At 41.9% G+C, this 24,754-nt stretch overlaps 1 protein-coding gene across 2 annotated transcripts in view; it reads right to left on the reverse strand.

Annotated features, from left to right (window-relative positions):
• The window catches only part of Cacna2d3 (calcium voltage-gated channel auxiliary subunit alpha2delta 3), an 800,506-nt gene that overhangs the window by 261,805 nt on the left and 513,947 nt on the right, over positions 1 to 24,754 (reverse strand). For both annotated transcript variants that reach the window (XM_076931312.1, XM_076931311.1), the window contains exons 12-13: positions 10,156 to 10,234; positions 46 to 179 (exon numbers count right to left, since the gene is read on the reverse strand). In XM_076931312.1, the coding sequence (XP_076787427.1) occupies positions 46 to 179; positions 10,156 to 10,234 (213 nt within the window). The remainder of the gene's footprint in view (positions 1 to 45; positions 180 to 10,155; positions 10,235 to 24,754) is intronic.

The raw sequence follows: 24,754 nt of genomic DNA on the forward strand, positions 1-24,754 counted from the left end.
ATGAGGACAAACCCAGCCTCTCCCCAAGGGTTTCTATAGACTCACGGTGCTGTCGATGTATGCTTCCGTCCACACTACATCATGTTCCTGGTCAATGACTTTGGGTCGGCTGAGCACATGGAGGTATTCCATGACATTCTCCTGCACATCAGCCAAGGTGGAGATCTGGGTGAAAAAACCTGCCAAAAAAAGGACTGGGCTTAGAAACACACAGGGAGCATACATCAAGGAACATACATTGGCCAGAGGCCAAATTTTCTTCTTTGTCATTGTGAAGTGTTAGATGTCGTCCCTCCCTCTTGAAGGGAGCTTTATCTTCACAGACAAGAGTGTAGTCACCAAAAGGAATAGAACTTGAATTAACCCACACAGAAACAGTTGACTATTTATAGTCAAGGACACAAGGCTATGTCCCAGGCTTTATTATGGACATGGGAATCAGAGTCCTCAGTCCAGGCAATTCTATGGACTTTTTCTGTCCTAGTTTAGTAAGCATATTTCCAAGGAGAAAATTATAAATCACAAAATTAAAAGAGATCCCATTATTATAATATTCATATTAGTATTGATTGATATACTAAAAAGTGCCCCAAAAGTTTGCTAGTCCCTTGACAATACCATTTACTGTTTTCTTCTTTGATATGTCTTCTTTTGTTTTTGAGACAATCTTGGTATTGTTTGCTATGGCACTCTGTCTGGCTTTGAATTTTTTTCAAAGCAGTTTTCCTGCTTCAGCCTCCTATATATTGAGCTAGGATGGCTCACCTTTATTATTAATATGGACAGAAGGAGTATTATTGTGTAATAATAACCTGACTGAAGTGGACTAAAGACTTATGTTTTGCTCATGTTCCACCAGCACTGAGTGGAAGTTACAGGAAAGCATACAGGCTGTGTGTTTCTTGCTTTCACTTGTTCCTTCTATGTCTCTTGGTTTATACCCATTACCTTCAGTGTATGCCAGGTATTGCCTTGTGTATGCTTGAGGCTGGCATTGCAGATCCTACTTTGCTGTGACAGTCAGACTGACAGCAATGGTTACCATGAAAGAAAACATTCTAAGCATTCAATAGTTCTACAGGTGAAGTTGTCTGTTTGATCTGGAGTTAAAGGCATTGATATGTTCCTCCTCAACTTAGGGTCTGATGGGCTTTGCTGCTTGCTAGGATGTTTATAAGGGAAAAAGAGTACTGGGCACAGGCTCGGCTCCTCTGAAGGAATCCATTTGTTCAAGTCTGTGGAAAACTTTCTTAGTGGAATGAACAGGATGAGCAAGCACTGTCTTGAGCTATGAAGACAGGAAGAAAGAAGCACAAAAACAGCACAGTCACTATGAAGCTAAGATGTAATAGGGGTAGCTGATCACATCTGGCTACCCTGAGCCAGGGTTTCTGAAGATGAACACCGAGGAATAAGGGGGGAGTTAGTGGGAAGGAAGGCAATTGCAGAGTGTGTCTGGCAAAGTCAAGGGTACAAGGGAAGCACCTAGATTACAGAGAATCAGGCCCCTTTTGGGAATTGAAAATAGCTCAGAATGATCCCAATTAAAGAGTTGAACAGAGCAGAAATGCCTCAGAGATGGGCCTAGCAGAATGTGGGGGAAGAGTTGAGATCTTGTCCTAAAGCAAGTGGTTATGGAAGGACTTTAAGTGGGAGGACATAGAAGTTAATGCTGCTTCTTATTGTCACTAAGAAAGGATCCATTCCTACTTACCATATGAATCAGAGATGCCTTAAAGGGACTCTAAAGCCAGATCTGCTGTAGCATGTGCACAGCCATTACTGACTTTCCTTGTGTCTAAACCAAGTACTCAGTAGGGAACAGCCCTTCTACTGTCTGGGAAGAGCTAGACCCACCAAGAACATTTCCATACAAAAGCCAGCTGGTTTGAATTTGGTGTACCAGTCCCAAACAGGTTGGGACCATGTGGCTTCTGGGTTCCTGATGACAGCTCTGCACAGTGCTAATTAGCATGCATTATCACTCCTACCTGCCCCACCCTCCTGGCTATGACTATAGCAGGAAGACAGGGCCCCAAAGGAGAAGTAGGCATGCTTGTTATAGTTTAAGATCCCAGCATAGGACCTGTGAGTTCTCTTGGAGGTCTGGCTCCCACTTGAGGAGACCCATTGGTATATGGCTTCTAGGTGGTCCAGCTAAGAGGCATGGCAGGCATGAAACGTTTTATAAGGGGCTGCTAGAAGACAAGGAGAATGCCTTACCCAACAGGAGTCATCCCTCCAAGCCTGGAAGCTATAATTCACTTTAGAAGAAGAAAGAAAATATTTAATATCTCTGCTAGTAGCCCTTGCATTCTAACAAAAGAATCTTAGCACATAATATAAGCTAAGGAGGGGTATCACCATGTTGGTCAGTTTGGTGTTCTGGGTCTGGATGGGGATACTTTGATGAGAGTTTTCACTGTGGACCCATTCCTGTGAAGACAGCCTCTCTTAGAAAAATACTTGATTGTCTCTACTTTCACATCTAATCCTCAAAGCAAATGTTGAAGCTCTCTGACTTAGGTTCTCCAAAACAGAACCAAGAAGAGATGAATATTCGAGAAGGAATGAAGGACACAGCTCATCAACTTCGAGAGATAGGAGAGGTGTCAATCATATATTTGGAAAGGACTGAGCTGAAGAATGACCCTCACCCAGTCTAAGTGTTACAAAGCTCACTTACCCAGAGTTTCAGTCCTGAGAAAGCCAGTTAACTGATAGCTCTTGTGGACGAGCATGGGAATCCAGGATGAAATACAAAAAGCTAACTCTTGGTTTTCCTCTCCAACCCCCACTGGCCTTTCTCCCAATAGCATCCTTCCCAGCTAGGTTAAAGCAGAATCATCATCTTAGAGTCCCATCACCAACCCTTGCTCTACCCCTGGTCCCATATCTAACTCACCAGCATGTTTTCTGGACCAGTCTCTAAAACACACTTAAGACTAATGTTCTTTCCTTTAGCATATTGACCCTACCCCAAGATTCCATAATGCACAAGTAAAAGTCCATCTGCAGCCTCCCCATGACTTCTCCCCTTCATCTAAAAGTATAAAATATATTATCATCTATCTGACCAAAGCACTACAATAGCATCCACATGGAATTAGAACAAAATCTGAATGTCTTACTCCAAGAGCCTTCCTCCATCATCCATCACACACATGGAAGCCCCTTTGCACACTGTTATTGGACATTAACCCTTTTCCTGCTCTCCTACACTGAGGTGGACATGACTCTTCTGCCTTAATCTGCCCAGAGCCTTTCACTTCCTGCTCATTTCCCATCTTATCTAGTCTTCCAATTGGATCCATTTTAACACCAATGGCTTGGTTGCGGGAATCTCTCCCTGAGGAACTGATTCACCTGAACTTGCTTTCTCTCTGGGTATAAAGCCACTCTGTCTGGTCTGAGGCTAGACCATGACTTGCTTGCTTACTATGTTTGTGTCACTGGGATGTTAGTTCTGTGGTATATTATGAGAACTGGTGCTTGTCTGGTAGGTAGACACCTTCCAAGACTCGAGGATGCGGGTATGTAGGACAGTACAGAAACCCTCACTGAGGTCTTCCCAGGACTCACATGGCCATCTGCCTTGGGAATCAGAACAGTCCACCTCAGGTGCTCATTACAGAAGGAGCAAAGAGAAGTATGGAGAGTTAGCTTTAGACAATTCGAATCCAGGTTAATTGGATTCCAAGACCCTTATTCTCAACCTAGAAGGCACTCTTTCTTACCAAAAACAAAAAACCAAAAAAGAAACATAGGCTCCCTATAACACCTCCTCTGGGGTGCCTCTAGGGGGTCAATTGGGTATTATAGCTGAAAAAGGTTGAAGATAAGAATGAGCCAACATAAGGCTGTCCTTAAAAGTTCCTTGGCAAAAATAAGTACCATCATACAAACACAGGGTGTGGCTCCAACTTATATTTCAATATGATAAGAAGAGATATCGGTCTGTAAAAGGTAAAAGAAACAGCTGAATATATATATATATATATATATATATATATATATATATATATATTCATGATTTGATGATATATATATATATATATATATATATATATATATATATATATATATATCATCAAAGCTTACACAAATTTGGTCTCAGTCCATTGGAACCTGAAACTTTTCTGAAAGAGTCTTTTCTTGCTTTTAAATGTTTTTCTGTAAGGTTTAGCTAAGAAATGTATGGTCTAGTTAACAAGTGATGGATAGTAGGAAGTTGCTAAGGGTCGAAATCTTTGGCTGAAACTGTAGACACTTCCCTCAGTTCCCTTCTGTAATCTCTGAGCTGTCTACCTTCCTTACTGCCCTGCTGGTTTTTTTTTTTCCTAGTGAATTCTAGCTCTTGAATGTTTATTCTTGTCTTTAATGTGCCTTTTTGAACTTCATATATCATGTAAGAAAACAGGATCAGCAATCATTCAGTAATTACTGAGTAATTAATGCTGAAATTAGCCACCTATTACAAATGGTCTGCTCATTTTTCTATATAACATCAATTTATTTGCCTTGTTCTCTTGAAGCATTCCTTCTGTGAACTCTGGGTTACAACCGATCAGTGTGATAAACCATATGCAGCCCAGTACTTTGTATTCCTATGATTTTTATTCTGACTTCAACATGTTTTTAAAATGCCTTGCTTGGAGGTGCCTTGCCATAGACAAAGGATTCCATATTGCACTTTACAGTGACACCAGATGCCAGAGCCCCTAAAGTCTGTCTTTGTGAGCAAACCCTGCTGTCTATCTCACATGGCCAGGTTCTATTTCTACCACTGCTGAGAGATGGTTTTGTGATGGAGCCATTTTCCCAGGTGTGAGATAATCATTGCCACCATGAAGCAGATTTGCTGTGGTGACTTACATAAGACCTTGGCTTTCAGTTGGCTGTGGGTTGGAACCCCAGTAGTGTAGGTTTTCACCCAACCCAGTGGTGTGTATGTTTGTGTGTATATGGGATGTGTGTGTTTGTGTGTTTATATGTGTGGTTTTGTGTATATGGTATTTGTATATTTTTGTGTATATGATGTGTGTTTGTATGTGTGTTATGTGTATATGGTGCATATGATTTTTGTATGTATGGTATTTGTGTGTGTGTGTTTATGTGTATGGTGTTGTATGTTTTTGTTTATGTAGTGTGGTTTTGTGTGTGTGTGTGTGTGCGTGTGTGTGTGTGTGTGTGTGTGTGTGTGTTGGGCCAGGAGAAGAATGTACTTTTCAATGATGCAATTCTCGAACACAAAATGCTTCTTTAAGTAACCCCACTAAAATTTTTGGGTCATCAGATGGACATGGATGGAATCACTTCTTTGGTCAGTACCATGTCTCTATTTTAGATGAACAGGCTTCTCTGTATGTCTCCCCTTGAAGTGGTACAGCATGGGTTTTGCTACTTCACATATTTTCAGAGATTATCCAACCTTTTAAGTATGAAAGGCTGAAAACCAGAGAACCTATGTTTAGGGGTTCTCTTTTTATAAACAAAGATAATTATGACACACAAATCCTAGGGATTCTCTCAGAGTTTACAGAGATACGTCATGGAAGTACTGTGTGCCCTACCTGGTACAGAATGCAATCAGTAACCCTAATTGCTATTAACAATAACAATATGGTGATCTTTGTCTGAATCACATGTAAGTCTTCACATCCTTGGTTTAACCAAAACAGCTTAACTGTCTCTTTTCCTACCCAAGCCCACAACCATTCTTTTGGCCTCAGAAATACGAAGCATCTTTGGGATTATGTAACAATTGAAAAGAGATAGTGAGATTAAGAATTATTTCTTGGTAAAGGTCAGTGGTTGGATTTCCCTGGAGGGCTTAGGCTACCAGTTCTAGTTCAAACAAGGAGAGAAAAACCTTTAACCCCTCAAAAAGGGATAAGCTAAACACACAACTGGGGGAGACACACAAGGCATTTCCTTTGGAGCACATGATGACTGATAGGTTGAGAACTCCAACACTGAGCAAAGCCTATGTTTGCACAGCTGGGAAACACTCCATTAACTCTGATTTTGAAGGGGAATCATCTAGTGCTCGTTTCAAATGCTGGCACACTGCACATTAGAAAAGGTTATCGCCTCTTCATGGGATATCTGGACTCGCCAACTATCTTTGCTGCTGTCCCAGTTCACTTGTTTATGCAAGGGTGTGAATTCAGCATTTATACTGCCCAGCCTGTCTCTCATGGCAGGGGTGGTTTTAATGTCTTTTAAATGGCATCCTGCATTGTTTCATTAGAGTTGTTTCCCTTAGGGCAGGCCCTACTTAGGTATAAAATGAAACAAACCAATCTGCTCCAAGTCTCTCTGGATTTTGCCAGCTTGTTGAAGGAGGTAGAGAACTAAGACCCATGAATGTTCCCCAGGCATGTATCCTGAGGCTGACTGGACATGAACTGTTTCCATGGCTACCAGATTTCTAAGAAAGACTTTCTGCCTGAGCAGTGGGTTCTGAGTACCAGGGATCCAGGGATGGCATAATGGCCCTCACCATTCTTCCCTCCCTCAGGGTCACTCTGTGGTCAAGCAGCTCAACCTGTCAGCAGGCTTCACTTTGGCCTTTCCCTAGTCTGCTCAAGTCCTGGATGCTGACAGTTTATTTCACGGAAGAACTTAGTTGCGTCAGGGCAAAAACATGTCATGGGGGTAGGTAGGGCTTCAGACCTCATGTCACTTGAGCTGAAAATGTTATGCTGTCTCCGTCATGTAAGAATCCAAGACCATAAACAAAGATTTAATTAATGACCATAGATGAATCCTTGCTCAAGACTGACGTCAACATGAAGCCAGTGTTTACGTGGGTGCAGAGGAGTGGAACCTGACACTGTCATAGTGAGTGTGACTTTAAAGAGAGGAAGACAGTGACATTCTGGTTTCCAAAGCCATCAGAGGGAGAGCTGAATCAGGAAGGTAAAACTGGCAGGAACAAGGGGTACATAATGGACCCCACTGTCAATCTAGCTGGCAGTTATCCCTACAGTCATGGATTTTCTGAACCTATAAACCTTACAGACTGAATTCTAGAGCTAGGTCCTGCCTTGACTAAATTGATTTTACAAGAATATCTCAAAGATTATATAAATGATAACTAAAACTAAATTATGATATTAGTTGATTAAGACAATTTAAGAAATTGTCTTATTTATTAAAATTAGTTGATTAAGGTTCCAATTTGAGAACTTTTTGTCAGCTGGACAACATAGAGGCAAAAGCAATCGCCATGGTTAAATGTCTTTAGCTGATGGGAAAGAATTGCAATCTAGTATAACAAGGATAAAAATAAGGGGGAAAAAAAGGAAAGAATTTTTTTCCATGACCACAGAATAAAGAAAAAAACCTGGGAAGCATAACTCAGTCTTTTTTAAATGTCAACAAAGTTCTAAGATATACAGAAGGGCCTCTGCTGTCAAAGGGAGTCAGGGGTTTACCTAATGCCCCATCCCAGGCCTCCTCTATTCCTGCTGCATTGCTGCTAAGATGAAGCTGAACTGTGACCTGGATGAACATCATGGTACACACTTTTCATGAGGCAAGCCTGTCAATAAACAAAAATAATCACACTACTTGTTACTTCAGTGATTCAAGGAAGCATTAAAGCTCTTCCATGAAGCCATTCATTTTTTTGAGACAAGGAAACTAAAATTTGCCTAAAAGACCACTCCAAATAGAAACAGAACATCAAAGACAAAGCTAAATGAAAGGCATCATGGGAGCACACTTATTTGGCTGGATTCAGCAAGCTCCTCTATGCCTTGGGATCAGCATTCTCCCTCTGTGAGCTTACCTCTGAACATGCCTGACGAATTTGACCCAGGTTGGGTGACATAATTATTTTTCTGGAAGAGGGATTGGAAGATAGCCTTTAGATTTGCTAGTCAGTATCCAGGGAAGAAGCTATCAGTTCTACCATGTTTCTTGCATAGTATATGCACAGTAGGCAGCGTCAGTCAGAGAAGACCATTTCAAACTACACAGAGACACAAAGCAGGAATGATCTTTCTCCATTAAAAAAATATGATGCAATCATGTAAAGAAAATCCATGAAGGAAAAGAAAAGGAAAAATACATCTCCCCTGCTCTTTCATGCGACTTCCTTCCCACTTAATGGTTCTGAGCCACTCCGTCCTTTTTCCAGAACATTCCCATTTTGTGTAAATTACAGAGAAACAACTTTGGTTACTGGCAATAAAGTACATTTTTCTGAAGTCATCAAAGTTGCAGCTGAGACCTGTAAAACTTTGATCATGTCTTCTTTCTTCCACTAAAATTCAAACACTACCATGCTAATGCATTATAGCTTACAAGACCAGTGAAGAAATAGACCACCTAAGTCTGTCAATTCCACCTACTATATAACAGGACACCCATTTTTATTAGTATGCATAATTAATTTTACTTGTGTTGTAAGCTGTTATAAGCTCTGAGGAAAGTTCAAGGCCAGGCTCTGTCAGGTGGCCAGGATGACGTCAGAATCCGAGGCTGCTCTCACAGAGCCTGTTGTCTCAGAGGTGAAGTAAGGCAGATCAGCAGTTCACTGACCTCAAGGGAATAATGTGGGCACTTACGTGCTAGGAACAGAGCTACTAGTCCAACTTGCAGGGCCTTACTTTCTGCCTGCAACTTGCATATTGGGTGGGTATTACTCCACCCACTTTCTGCAGGTGATGGAGCTCACACCCATCCCAATAGCAAGAAAATGATCAATTTAAAGTACAAATCCTTTTTGGCCATAATGGAAGAAGTCCTTACTAAACTAGAAAGCCCTGTTACTTCCAGTCCCATTCTTTGCCTCAAGCCTTGTGTCTGATATACCGTGGGGACTGATAATAAATTTGCTTTATGAATACAAAAATCCATAAATGATTAAGCACCTTAGGAGTTAGTATTGAACTACTAAACCTAGCACGCACCATTTTACCAATCCTTCTACTTAATGAGAACCAACAGAAGAATAGGATACAAAATTATAGTTCTACAGGAAAATTAAATGCAAGACCTCTATTGTACAGTGTAGAGGCTACAGTTGATAACAATGCCTACATTTTTGAAAATCACCCAGAGTCTATTTGAAATGCTTTCATCACAAGTGCATGGTAGGTAGGTTATGCAATTCATATTAAGTGCCTTGATTTGGTCATTTCACAATGTATACACATCTCAGAACATCATGCTCCATACCATATGTAGAGTTTGTATTTGTCCATTAAAAATTCAAAGGAAGAACTATTATTACCTCTATCCTGAATATTAAATGACTGATACAAGCTAAGGTTAATTAATTTCACTAGTCCTGTGGCCAAAGCTATACCATGGAAAATATCAACCCACCAATTTCAATGGCTTAACATACAGTCTTGGCACACATCCAAATGGGGCAAGGATGCTGAACCCCATCTCAGTTCCATCCCAGTCATGAAGCTACAGAGTTCATGAAAGAGAGTATGGATGCCCACAACAGCTCCCAAAAAGCTTTCCCTCAGATTTAACCCAGGGTGAATTCCTTCATGCTACAAAAAGCTGTTTTCAGGGCACAGAGGAAGACTGGGAATGGTGTTGTAAATGTGGATGCTTGGAGCATAGTAAAAGTCTCACATAGAAGCTCTTCCAAGAGTACTTAGCTACTAAGAAGCAGAAAAGAGGCTTAGCCACTTGACTGTGACCTCAAAATTATAGAAGAGCTGTTACATATCCCTCAATGATAATTTAGAAATGGATTTTATCTTAGAATTCTAGCATCTTTGTCTGTTCTAAATCATATGCAGAAGCAAAAAGGGTATAAAACTACAGCTAAGTAGGATGAATGTTTTATTTACTTGCATATTATTAAATAGGTGGTCTAGTATTCTTATAGTACAGCAGGGTGACTACGCTTAAGGTTTGTGTATTTCAAAAGAAACAGGAGAGAGGATTTTGAATTTGCCCACCACACAGATATGATAAGTGTTTGAGGTGTTAGATATACTTATCACAGCAACTGTTTATTTATGCATGTTTTGCACATCCTATTGAGCTCCAAGAACATATGAAATTACTATTTCTCAATAAAAAATAGCTATCTTCTTTAAGGTCTTCCCCCTTTGTCCCATATATGCTGCTAACTCCACACATCCAAGAGCAGCAATTCAGAGTCGGGATACTCACCTTTGTTAGCACAGGCCATCCACTTGAGATTGTCTGCAAAAGCAGCCTCCCGTCCAATGAGGTAAGTAAATATTCGAACCTAAAAGGAAGATGGACACACGGTGAGCAGTACTCAGCTTGCTCCATCCTGTGTGGACCACATGCATGCCTCACACACATGTGCTTTACCTCTTTCATGCTCCAAGCTCCCCATCTGCAGGAACATATTTAATACATTTGAAAGTACAGCCAGCTAGAAATGTATTCTGGGGTGGGGTGGGGTGGGGCCTTTGATCTTTGTAGCCATATGGCATAAATGGTAGTTGTTTCTCAGCGTGCAATGCAGGGCAGAGAAGAAGGGCCAGAAATGGGAGGCCGGCAGCAATGTGGGCCTGGCTTTGTTCCATGAGTGGAAAAGGATCATCCAGGTCTAGACCAAATCCACAACTGTTTTCCTCGTTCCCACAGAAAACCCAGACTGTGCTGTTCCAGGGAATAAAAACACCTCTGTGAGATCCTTGACATTTCTCCCTAGCAGAACACATGGGCTGTGGGAGCTCTTTCACTATCCATAGGGGCTGGTTTGCCTTTAGGTCCTTAACTGAAACAAGAGGTATTGCCTGTAGTCTGCAGACCTATGGAGTCCCAGTCTAGTCGTCCTAAGACTTTAGCTCCCAAAGAGCAGATAACTTACATTTTTAAAAGACTATCTCATTTTGCATTCTCTCTTTCTCTCTCTCTCTCTCTCTCTCTCTCTCTCTCTCTCTCTCTCTCACACACACACACACACACACACACACAGACAGAGAGAGAGAGTTCTTTGAAACAAAGCACTATCTTTTAAATAGTACCAGATAATTAGAGGGAAGAACGTTGGAGAAGAAAGTTGAAGAATAAAAAAGGCTTAAGCCCCTTTGACAAAACACGTTTGTAATGATGGGGGTCGGGGGGAACACTCTCCTGTCCAAGACAGTCTTCCCTGGTACATTCCTTTGAAGAGCATTAGATGAAGGGATCTTAACACATGGCACCAAAGGCTTTACCAGCCAATGTCCCCTCAGCTCAGTCAGCCTGGTGGGATTCACATGACTGTTGCTCCTCTAGGTCTTTTCTACAACTGTGGTTAACTATTATCTTTTGTAGTCTAGTCTAGAAGGGGACTCTAATGGGGGAGGTCTCCTTTTGTGGAGAAATAAAGGTCTGGGCCACTGTGGCACATAGAACTTGGAATGTTATTATCTAATCCCTGGATGAAAGAAAACATATAAAAGCTCACAGCTATGAAATGGAAGTTTTGTTGTAATTCCAAGTCTCTCCTAGGCTGGGCAGTAGAACATGAAGGCTGGGTTTGGGTCATGGTCTACTTCTGACTGAAAGAGGATGTTAAATACATTATTATAACAACGAAGCCCCAGTCTGTCCTGTTGGCCTGACAGAGAGTCTTTCCATTTCTTCACAGCTCCTGTACAAGGTATTCCTAGGGAGAAAAAATAGCTAGAAATGATAAAAGATGCAAGTTTTAGCCAGTTGGTGTTTTCCCTTTAAATAACTTAAATTTTAAATCAAAGCCAAACATTTCTGAAGTCCACCAGTTGGACTATGGCCCTAGGTCCTGTGGGTGACCGCTCTCCTGAGCTGATAGTGTACCGTGCGGCTTTCCCTCTCTTTGAAGCTCTTTCCTGCATCATCCTGCTGCTAAGCAAAATTGGGGAGGACAAATGTGATTTAAACAAACAAACAAATTAGAGGATTTTAATCTCCTTGGGAAAAACAATAAAAAGCAAAGACCTAATCTTAACATACGAAAATAGTTAGCAGTGCCCCGTGCCAGCAGCTGCCCTTCCTGATCACTCTCTCTTCCAGGTCACTCTCTATACTTAGCTTAACCTCTCTGATTTGGGGGGACACTGAGGCTCAATTACATACAATGATTATTTTTTTTTTTTTTTTTTTTAGTTTCATCAAGTTGTGCTCACATAAGAGTACCTCTGACAGCTCTTGAGCAGTTGAGTCTATCAATACAAATGATTCCAAAGAACTCTAAGCCCACAAGAGTTCGGGGTCCCCAGGGTTCAGGGTCTGAGTCTAGTTCCCTGAGATAGGGCTCATGGTCTTCATAAATTCTTGGCTTTGGTTTCAAATTTAAGTTCTTTAAAGGGTGAACACTAGACTGGTAAAAACTTGCATCTTTATCATTTCTTAGACTAGCAATAAAGAATAAGAGACGGCTCTTAGGCTGCGGAGCCAAGCATTTCATCTTTGCAGTCAAGAACCTGGAGCAAAGCTGCAAAGGTAGGCGTGGGTGCCAGCCTTTTGGCTGTTCAGATAAAAAGGTGGAGTAGAAACTGTTCTCCCTCGGAGGTATGGTTAAAACCCAAGAAAAGTGTTTGGGTTGCTTGGCAAACTTGTACAGTTCCTGATTTAAAATGTGGCAACCTACTTGGAAAGCCAGTAGGATCCCGCCAAGCTTCAGATCAGCCGTGATTGCTCAAGAATTGTGCTAACAAGCCCCGAGGAAGTGAAAGCCAACACAGTGATCCCTGCCATCACCACCAGTAAGGTCTCCATAATCAGCACCCTCCATGGGTCAGGTCCTCTGCTGAGGGATTTGCAGGCATTCTATTTGTTTTGTTGAGTTCTATTTTATTGTATCGCTTATGAAAGGAAAACAGAGTCATGCTCAGTATTTTCATTTATGTACAAGGTTTGGCTCCCAGTGGGCTGACCTCTTATCTGAGTAGAAGCAGCAAGGACCTGACTCACTACATCTCTGCTTAGAAAATAAACATAATCAGATGATATTGGGCTTATGCCCTGCATTTGCTCACAATAATGCCTTTCAACTGAGCACAAAAGGAAAAGCATTTTACTTCAAAGTGTAAAATATTTCAGAGAGCAATTTAACAATATCAAGAGCATTTTGTGCTTGTAATTCTTTTGGCCCAGTAATTGTACCTCTAGGCATTTATCTTATAGCCAGGATTACAGGCAAAATGCCCATGGAGGCTAACGGTCAATAGAGTTGACAGGAAATGGAAAAACACTGAAGAATACAGTTTTGCAAACACACAGTGCGAAGAGTACACGCATGCTCACCTTCATTACATCAGGGTCAAAAATCAAATCCTAAGTGTTTCCTGAGGACTGATTGGCTACTAATCATGGGGTGAGATTTTGTTTTTCTAAGGGAGACTCACAATTTTTACTTTATAAACTTGTATATTATTAGAATGATTAAATAAGTTTAAAAAATAAGTAGCTATTGCTTTAACAAATAAAGCTCATTTTATTTTAATTTATATCAAAGGTATGTTTATTGTGAAGCTACACGTGGACAGGCAAGTTTACTGGCCCCAGTGACTGAGGCCAGGGAAGTCACCATGGGGAAACAAGGTTGGGGGGGTTTGGGGGAGAGGAAAGAAAGGGGCAGGTTCCTGCAGAGAGAGAAGAGAAGAGGAGATGAGAGGGGAGAGGAGGAGAGGGGGGAGAGTGAGAGTAAGGAGAGAGAGGGAGAGTGAGGAGGAGGAGGTAGAGAAAGGGAAGAAGGAGGAAGATGAGGAGGAAAAAGAAGAGGAGGAGGGAGAGGGAGGGAGAGAGAGAGAGAGAGAGAGAGAGAGAGAGAGAGAGAGAGAGAGAATTAAAGCCCATTTTAAATGAGAAGAAAGTAACATAAAGGCCTGAACAATATTCTGGGTAAGCATAGAAAGAATAAAGTTGGAGTGAAAGTCAAACAGAAAGTGTCAATGAGAAATGAGGGCTGCCTTCCTCTACCATTCCTTTAGCAGAGTACCGAACTTCTATGTGCTGCCCAGTCAAAGGCTCTCCGTTTCCTCACCAGCAGATTCTCTAGACCGATGTGTTTGCTTTCTAATTTTCTATTCTTCTTTTTAATCTTTGTAATGTTTTAATTCTTCTCTCATATACTAATCCTGACTACAGTGTCTCCTCCCTCCACTCTTCCCAGTGCACCCCCACCCCCATCCCACTCCCCACCTTCCCTCCATTTCCCTTCAGAAAAGAGCAGGCCTGGCAGGCTATCAACCAACACATGGCATAGATCAAGTTGCAGTAAGACTAGGTACAAACCCTCCTACAAGGCTAGATAAGGCAACCGGATAGGAGGAGACAGTCAGAGACATCACCTACTTCCACTATTAAGACTCCCACAAAATCACCTAACTATACAACTATAACATATATGTAGAGGACCTAGCTCAGACCCATGCGGAGGGTCTAGGATTATTGCTTCAGTCTCTGTGAGCTCCTATGAGCCCTGTTTAGTTGATGCTGTAGGTTGTATTCTGATCTTGACACCTCTAGCTCATATTTCTACATTTCTTAAGACGTGCCAGCAAATTATTGCTTACTGGTTTGCTGTGAGCTCAGCTTTTTTTTTTTTTTTTTTTTTTTTTTGAATGTAGTAAGGAGCTTTTAGCAGAGCCAGGTCTGAGGAAATCCTGAAAGCCAAGTGGACAGCATATACACTCATGCAAAGGAGTCATCCCACAGGCCAGGCTAGCCACCAGGATCCATTTGATACTCCCACGAGCCAGACCTCTATGTTCCCTAGACACAGCTACAGAAGGCTCCTCTCATTGTCAGTGCCCAAAGGCAGAGCATGAGAGGGCCCAAGTCACCCCACTAGTTAATTCTGATCTCTCATTAAAGTGTTTTCTACAACCCCAATTAAGCTTAATAAAGTCTTTGACTGTAGCCTTTCAAAGTTGCTTCATTTCATCTAAAGGAAACCATCAAAAAACAATTTCAAGCCATACTTTTTCCAGAGAAGTTGTACTTCTATTTGACTTGTGCAGACAAATCCCATCAGATGCTCTGAGGAAGCTGAGTACAGTGATGCAGGCCTATAATCTTACAACTCCAGGGGCTGAAACAGGAGGATGGCAAGTTCAAAGATGGCCTTGTGAGGAAAAGAAAGAGGGGAAGAAAGAATGAGAGGGTAGGGAAACTACAGATGGCCCCATCCTCTGTGCATCAATGACTCCTAAATGCTTATTTTTGCAGCCATTGAAAGAGGAGAAGGGGAGGGTCATAGTAGGATTCCAACAGGTCCATGTCACAACCAGAGAGGAAGCCTCTGCCACCCACATCAACAAACAAAAGGAACAGCTTATCATTCATCTGTGCCTTCTGAGCATCTGCTACATACCAGGGACCACTCCATAAACACAGAACAGACTAACACCGTGAAGTCTACATTGTCTTGGGAGTAAAACAAAATTTATATATAATGTTCGTATATTTGTTGGATTAAAGGCTTATGGGGAAAGCAAAGCAGGTGAAGATGACGGGGATAAGGGGAGATGTTAAGATAGAAAGGAAGGAAGGGAAAGCTTTCCCAACAAGGTAACACCTAAACAAGAATGGACAGAGGTGATGGGGAGAGGGAGTAAGGCACGGGGCTGCAGAAAATAATGCTCCAGTATCGGGCATAAACCGTAGACACTTGTGCTCAATCTGGCTGCTCATTAGTGTTTCTTAATGTTCTTATAACTCTCTTCATCCTCATTCTATCCAAGAACCACTCAGAACCTTGAATCAGACACCAACTTGAAACTCTTTAGCTATACTGTAATGTGCTATCACATCCGGGAACCACAGTCCAATGAGGTACAGATTTCAACAAAGACCCTAAGAGTAGACTTCCTAGAGGTTCTAGGTAAAAGGGCACAATGGCTTTGGCCAGACTTTCCAGACAGCACTGAGTGTTAACACCATGAGAGGCACAGGTCAAGAGCTTAGCTGGCAGCTGGCCACCTGCAACCCAGGTCAAGTGTACACTCACTTTTCCTGAAGTAGGTTTGTCATAAAAGAAATCTACCAAGAACTCAGTGGCCTGAGTGAAGGAATGTGGGAATTAAGAAACTGCAAGTCCTTTCCAGAAAGCTGTGTCTACCAGCTGCCAAGTTGTGTCTATCTAAACTCTGAGCGCTTTATAATCCAGTGGCTGCTGGATCAGGATGACATTTTAAAGAAGTTGTGTCAGTCTCAAAGGCAGGAACAGAAGACTTGGCAAATGGTGAACCCAGCCAGCTGATTACATGCTCTTCTTTCCCCGGAAAGTGTGGGTCTGAGAACAGCTCTTCAAACTCCCTGGTCTCCATGTTCACAGGCCAAGCAGCTCTGTGAGATCACATCAATACTTTTTTGCTCCAAGATGCAGTGGGCATAGTAGGGGACAGTGCTTTCACACATATGCAGTCTCTACTGCCATAGGAAAAGGCAGTCTTTGATTTTAGACTGTGTTAATGACGCTTGCTACTCAAACAGACCAGGACATGCCCATGTTGATAGGTCCTAAACTGAAACTAGACCCCCAGTCAGGCAGATGGAATCTCTAACACACTATTCATCTATGCTCACCTCTTTGGGTTGCTCAAAATGACTAGTAACTTCAGAATTCACGAAAACCGACATCTTCCTATCTTAAAGTCAGTTTGATGTTACCAAATGTGTTCTTAATTGGCACTGTGGCAAAGGCTTTCCCTTGATAACTCCCATTGCTATTTTTCCATTTCTATAATTTCTGATGCCTCGAAGCATTTCTGAATCAAACCTTTAATCTCTAAACAGATGATGAAGGATGGAACCAGATTTCTCTCTCTCTCTCTCTCTCTCTCTCTCTCTCTCTCTCTCTCTCTCTCTCATACACACACACACACATACACAGAGAGAGAGAGAGAGAGAGAGAGAGAGAGAGAGAGAGAGAGAGAGAGAGCCAGCCTTCATAAATCACTGTCAATGTTTATCTTTCTGAAGATCCTGTGGGAGAAGAGACAGGCTGAGAGAAGGGTGACTCCACAGGAAACAGTTATATTGGACAGACTGCTTTTTTTAATCTTGAAGCCATCATGCTCATCTAAAGGATGAGAGAGACACCTAAGGTAATGTTGTCTCAACTGGCAATAAAATACGCTACATTGAATTAGATTACAAAAGTAATAAAATGTCATCAAATGAATATCGTAGATCATTATGAAGAATGGCCTGCCACGTTAGGGACGCTCCAAGTGTGTGCACAATATCTTTCCAATTTCTACCCCCCAAACATAAATGCTTGATACCTCATGTGTGGTAATGAATATATCTCAATTCAAAATTAAATGTCATTTTTGGTCTTCTGTCATGGGGGGCAGATGAGTTTCTTAGCCACATATTTTGTCAAGAGGAAGAATATACTCAGGCCTACCAGTGGGTTTTCGACAGTGGAATAAGAAGTCAAGCTATAACATCTTCAAAGGAGGGTGACACAAATAATCAGACTGTGACTCCAGTGGCTTCATTCTGGGGGAGAGCAAATGTGTTAACTCCAACATTCTAGTCTTGGGGTTTAAATGTTTATTTTGTACACGTGTGTGTGTGTGTGTGTGTGTGTGTGTGTGTGTGTGTACATATATATATGAGTGGCTGTACAGCTGGAGGCCAGAAGTTGAGTATGGATAGCTTCAATGATGGCTGACCTGTCTAGTTACTGAGCCAAGGTCCCCTGATGAACCTGGAGCTCATCAAATTGGCTAGTCTAGCTAGCAATCTTGTCTTGGAGATCCCCTGTCTCAGCACTCAGAATGCTGGAATTATTAGTGGAGTTATTAGTGGGCCCTGAGTGGAGGGATGTAGGTCTGGGAATTAAGCTTTCCAGAAAGCTGTGTCTACCAGCTGCCAAGTTGTGTCTATCTAAACTCTGAGAGCTTTACAATCCAGTGGCTGCTGGATCAGGATGACATTTTAAAGAAGTTGTGTCAGTCTCAAAGGCAGGAACAGCAGACTTGGCAAATGGTGAACCCAGCCAGCTGACTACACGCTCTTCTCTCTCCAGAAAGGCTGTGTCTAGAAGCAGCTTTCCATGCCTTAGCTTTTATGTGAGTGGTTGGATCCAAATTCTGCCCTGAGCTTTGTCTGGTCAGTGCTTCATCCACTGAGCCATGTCCCCATCTCTGTATTCTTAATGCTCTTTAGATCCAAGGCTTTACAGGCCTTGCAGATAGTAAACAACATCTTTGGTGTATCTTCAATGTGCAAAAGTATATCTTTAATATGCAAAACCCAACCACAGCCCAGGATAACACCTGTGCTTTCATCAGGTATTCACATTCCCAGGGCCATTACCTGTCTGCCCTAATCAGCCTAGACCCAACAATGACATTTCTTGACACAGCCCTGTGCCCCAGTATCTAGTAAAATTATCTACATCATCTAAACCTGAACTCCTACTTGCCTCTTTCTCCCCTGTGAACTCCAATAGAAGCTTCAGTGTTCTGAATTCTTCTCTTCCTGCCCACTTATTTTGATCTTGCTTCTGTACTTCTCTGTGTGGCTCTTCATTATATAGCATGGCCCTCTATAGCTTATAAAGTAGAAATGAAATCAATATTTTCCTTTATGACAACCATTATGATATCTGTAAATCATACTGTCCCTGTCTAAACAAACTCTTGGTATCTTTAAAACAACTAGAAGCTAGAAGATTATGTAATTCCAGGTAGGTACCTGGAGAGCTTGCAGGATTTGAGATCTTGGGCAAGGTATTGAAGCCCTTTGTGTTGCGACACATGCTGTGATTAATAGGAAATCACAGCATAGTAGAAGGCAAAAGGACAGGGCAGGAGCCATGTGAACTCCGGTAACCCCCAGTTGCATCCCACTTATATGTCAGACAACATACTTCAGCACACTGAAGAAAGTCATGTAAACACAGACACCTTCTCCCTGGCTCCAGAGGTTGGCTTGAAGAGGGAATTGACTTTCAGGGATGAGGAAGAGGATTCTTCCCCCTAGAGAAGTGTTGGAGCATGTCAGCACTGACGTTTGCCATTACTAAAGACAATGGAATAACATTTCCTTACCACTAGCCTTGTAATGACCACAACTGCTATCAATCTTCAGAAGGTCTAAGAAATGAGCTACAGACCTCCCCCCCCCCAAAAAAAAAAAAAAAAAAAAAAAAAACCACCACATTCACAATTTCAGCTAAGGTTCATTAGGTTTGGAACCCTTTTCCCTAAATCTCAGAATCAATTTCTCTAAGGACTCCAGATTAAGGACTCTGACTTTGACATCTCATATTCTGTACCATAAATTCCTCCCAGAGTGTTTTCTGTGGGCAATTAGAATGGAACCTCATTCGGAGGTGCTCATGAAAGTGAGAGAGAAGTTCATTGGCCCATATGCCCATTCCTTGATGGCAGAGTAGCAGATGTCTGCCCAACATCAGATCCAGAATAGTCACTGCAAACAAGGGCTTTGCATGAAAGGAACAAAAATGTTATTCTGGGAACTGAGACGGAACAGCATTGCTTCAAAGCTTAAGGGTTTTTGGATGCACTTCACATCCCTGAAAGGACACATTTAAAGAAGCTGGGATGGAATGGATTTCCATCACATTCAGTTCTGAATCAATGATGGAGCCAGTGGAGACAATACTCAAATGAATGTTGATTGCCCAGCAAGCTGTGAAGGCTTCTGATTTGCATACCACATCCCGAACTTTAAACTTCTACCCACAGGCATAGCCTAGAGTTTACAGGGCGGTGTGGCCCTCCACTCTTCCTGTCACCCCCAAACTACAAATAGCAAGTGGCAATTGATAGATTTTAGCTGTGACATATATACCTGTCGTGTGTTAAATCTAAAACATCCTCCCAGAGGGTTGTGATCTAGAGGCTTAGTCCCCAGCCTATGACATAATTTTGAAGACTGTGCAGCCTTTAATAGGTAGGAAAGAGCAGGGGCAAATAAATTACTAGGGTCAATGTCTTAGATGGGCTTATATTGTTATGGCAAAACACCATGGTCAAAAGTAAGTTAGGGAGGAAAGGGTTTATTTCACCTTAGACTCCTAGATAAAAGCCCATTGCTGAGGAAGTCAACATAGGAGTGTAAACTGGGCAGAGAGCTTGAGACAGGAAATGACAGTGGATACATAGGAGTGCTGCTAACTTGCTTCATCCTCATGGATTGTTCAGTCTGCTCTCTTATAGAATCCAGGACTACCAGCCAGAGATGGCTCCACCCACAGTGGCCTGGGCCCTTCCACATCAATTGTCAATCAAGAAAAGGTACCACAGGCTTGTCTGCGGGTCAATCTTGTTCAGAAATTTTTCTCAACTCACGTTCCCTCTCTCAAAATGATTCTAACCTATGTCAGATTGGTACACACACTAGTCAGCGCAGCCAGCTTTTGTACTCACTTCAGCTTCTGGCCTGCTTTCTCCATTTTCTGGTCGAAGTCCAAGGGAAGAGCCATCAAACAGAGAAATCCCGATGGAACTGTGAGCCAATATAACTATTCATCCCTTACATTACTGTTTATCAGCAACATTGGTCATGCTGATACAGAAGTGAGGCCTTTTCTCCACAAAGGCAGAGTAAACACAGGAACAAATAAACAAAACTCACATGGACAAAGCCATCCTAGTAATCTAACCAGATCAGGGGGAAAAATCCCTTTACAAAATGGTAAAGGTTCCACAGACTCGGCAATGGGCATGAGAAGTCATGGGGTTGTGTTGCCTCCTAGCAAGGCTGTGGGGCACGGAGCTGGATGCACTTGCCTCTTTCTACTTCAGACACAACTCAGAAAAATTGGTCAAATCATTGAGACTACAGAGTGCATTGAGTATCATCGAGGAAAAAAGTGATACTTCAGGCACCTGCAGTCTTGGATGCCTGGGTTTGCTCCACCGCCTGTAAATTCAGGGCTGGCAAATGATTTGGCAGGGGAAATATCTGAATTTACTGCCAACAGAACTTTCTTCACTGGCCACTCATTTTCAAAACTCTATTTTTCTGGCCTGATCGGCCCTATCAAACAGCTAGTTTTGTCTTTCCTATGCTCAGTTCACTTAGGTTAGGCATTTATTTTTAACACTGAAGATGGCTTGTAAAATATGTTGTAAAAATCCAGAAATAAAAATAAATCCTCTGGTCTTAGTTATTATGCTTCACATTCATAAGTCACAAAAATGGTGTCTTTCCCGGGCTGCCCACAGGGTGAGAGTTGTATGTGTCCTCTGAGTACTGGCATTTGATTCTATATGATGTCCCTGCAAAGATTAAAGCCAAAGATGTAACTTATGTAACTGCCTGCTTCAGAGGTTATCATTAGAGAAAAAATATCATTGTAGTTGATAAAGCTCTGGGTATGAGAGGGGACATCAGGGAAAGGCATTATTCTCCCTAAGCATGTAACAGTGGGTACACAGAATTATCTCGCCATAACAAGAAGAAACAGGTGCTGGATATGTGGGTTAGCAGAATGCAGCGTTATATCACTAGGTTGAGTTGATTGTTCCATACACATATGTTCAGAACCTGGGCCTTCGGCAGGGAGTTCACTGCTAAACATCATTTTCCTAACTTGTGGTTAGTATCACAGAACTCACCCTCGAAAGTTGTTGTTGACTGGAAAAGCAAAGGAAAATATCAGAGGGTAGAAGATTGATCCCACAAAAGGCAGCATTCTTTCTGATTATCCCCCAAACCTTACCCTTTAGGAGGAAAATATGCAGCAGGGAAAGGCCTGGGAGTATGAAATTTAAAGGAAAGTCTTGGGTAGGTTGTGAGAGCCCAGACATAAAACCTTCTTCTTTAATGATGTTCTTCCAGAGAATAAGTTTCCTTTTCCTTCCTAGGTCAGAGTTCAATACCAAATAAAATCCTTGTGATTTTTTCCCTTGGATCTGGACAAAGGCCAGTATCCATTTGGACTGTGTCCCCTTCTCCATGTGCCATCCTGGTGATCAGCATAGCTATGGGTTATAGGTTGAAGATATAGAAGCCTGGGATTTTTCCTGAATCATTCTTGGCCCCTCTAAGGACAGCAGCTGTTGCGGATTCCAAGTTAGCACAGTGGCTTCCTCCCAAGGTTCTTGTCATTTCTAATTTCCCTACCGATCCTCCCTGTCACTAAGAATTAGTTCAAAATAGTAGGTTCTGCTGTCATTTCACCTGCTGCCTTCTGGGACTTACTGTCAGGAGGAGAGTCAAATATGTGTCAGACAAGTGCGAAGATATTGCTGAAGACAGCACTGCCCCATTTTCCCCATGACACCTAGAAAGCCAGGCAGGAGTGGAGAGACTGTTGGAATCACTAGGCAATCTATATGTGCTGAGTGCTTGAACAGCCGCCTCTGACACCCTCTAAAGATATCACCACACCCAGTTCCCACTATAGAAACATGCTTTCCACGATGACAGCCCTGCTGCGATGTAATAGAGAGCCACTACTTGGAGGTCAATGAGGAGAAACAGCAGGTAGACAGGGCAGGAAAGAAGTAGGAGTTTCTGAGGATTTAGGGTACCAATATCTCCTTTAGGGGAAAATCAAGTGGGGATTTCACATCTCATCTTCAGTCAGTATAGGTAGTGTTTCGTCCTAAGTAACTAGTTGGTCTTTAATATTGCAGCTATCTTTGGGGTTCCTGTCATTGGCAAACTTTGGCTTAGACCCCTGGTGGTCTTGCCATATCTGCCCATTTTCCTTCCTGCTGAGCTCAGTAAAAATGATCAATACCATTTGATTTTCTGTCTTACCACCTACTTACCCCCTTTCATTAAGTTTCATTCACTAGATCCCAGCTCCATCCTTATTGGCCTTGAGGATGCTGGAGACATGATGAAATTAAAACACCCATATAGTCTCCACCATTATGGGACTTGTAAATTATTTAAATACCTTTCAGAGAATTAAGGCCAAGCAATGTCGAAAACAAGTGTGTGTGTGTGTGTGTGTGTGTGTGTGTGTGTGTGTGTGTAAACCCAAAGGACTGTACTCATGTCATTGGATGCTTCTGTTATCTCAAAAGTCATTATTTGAAGACTTCCCCATCAACTTTTAGTACTATTTTAGTCCCAACTTTGTAATGCATACTGGATTCATGGAAGTGTTTCTCTTCCTAGTTGAATGCCACATGCTAGAGACCCGGAGCATCATTCCCTAGACCCTGTGACTCTCCTATAAACTCATCATCACCCCAAAGGGCTTCATTTCCAGAATAGAACACACACAGCTGTGGCTACATGGTCTCTGCTGTAGTTCCTAAGGAGGATTCTGAAACTGCAAAGTCATCTGTCCCTTGCACTTGTGAAGCAGACACTGAGGAATGCAGGAATGGTCCCGACTTTTGCTCTATGTCCCTCCATATGACTACTCAGACATTATTCTCATACCTAAGTGGTAGAATGGGCATTGTAACAGCTGAAGACAAGGAAGATCGAGTCATATGGGACAAGGGATCATCTTGACCTCTAAGAACCTTCTTCAACCTTCTTCATAGAGAAGCTATGGAACAAAAATTGATGTGACAAGCCCAGAGCTGGTGGGAGTCAGTATAGAAGAGGCAACAAAGATACAGAAAGCACAAAGAAAAGCCACTTTCTATCTGGAGAAGACAAATAAAGTCACAGCTTACCTCAAGAGCCAGTGTCCAACCCAGCTCCATACCATCATAGCTTCACTTGCTTGTGTATTATTTTTATGGAGTCTGAACTCAAAATGTCCCTGGTTATCAAGACCTGGGAAAGACAGAAACTCTGTTCTATAGTTGAGCTGACTTCCTAAAATATTTCCTCTTCTGGGAGCCTGGAGACTAGTCAAAGCTAGAAGCCCTGGTGACTCCAGCAACTTTAAACTCTCCCAGTCTGTGATGGCTATTCTTGGCTATCTACTTGACTACATCTGAAATTAACTAAAATCCAAATGGCTGACCATACATGTAGGGGATATTTCTTAGGTAACTCATTTGAAGTGGGAAGATATATGAAAATACAGACAGAAGATACATAGATGACAGATAGGTAGGTAGGTAGGTAGATAGATAGATAGATAGATAGATAGATAGATAGATAGATAGATTCATTCTATAACTTCTGTTCTGTTCAGCTGTTATAATATAGAATAAACACTATTTTCTGGAAGACTAAGTTAGAGTACATGGCTCTAGTATCCCACAGTAACAGAAGGATGAACCAGACTCTATCACAGCCTAGAAACCTACTCCTTAGAGCACTTGTGATTTCCAGTAACAGCCAGAGAGAAAATGGGATGGAATAAAAATTATGTATATTTGGAAGTTTTTTTTTATTAAGATTGACACTGGTGATCTGCATATGTTCTACTAATACTCTAGTCAAAGTCATGATGCCCTTCACTGGATGATTAATTGTAAGTCCTGTGAGGCTCTTTCTGTAACTGCCCAATCCTTGAGTCTTTATCACACAGCTTCCATCTAATGCTCTCCATGTTTCCTTTAATTTAAAATAAAAATTAGCCTCTGCTATACTCTAGCCTAGGATTTATTTGTATCCCTATCCTCTTCTCAAATTCTCGGTCAAGTTCTTCTTCCTCTGGGTTTTTGTCTAATTGTTCTATAGCCCAAGGTTCTTTCCTTTCATGGGGCTCTGTACATACTACTCACACCAAAACACATCAGTATGGCTCTCTTCTTCCTACCCATTAGATCTCACCATCAAACTTTCTACATATTTTGAAAGACTTGGGTCTTATTTTATTTTTAAGTGTGTGTATTTATGTAGAGGTATGTGCACCTGAGTGCAGGTACCCAGGGAGCTCAGAAGGAATGTAGAATCCTCTAAAGTTACAGGG

Source organism: Arvicanthis niloticus, chromosome 3, assembly GCF_011762505.2.
Source record: "Arvicanthis niloticus isolate mArvNil1 chromosome 3, mArvNil1.pat.X, whole genome shotgun sequence".
NCBI classification, from domain to species: domain Eukaryota; kingdom Metazoa; phylum Chordata; class Mammalia; order Rodentia; family Muridae; genus Arvicanthis; species Arvicanthis niloticus.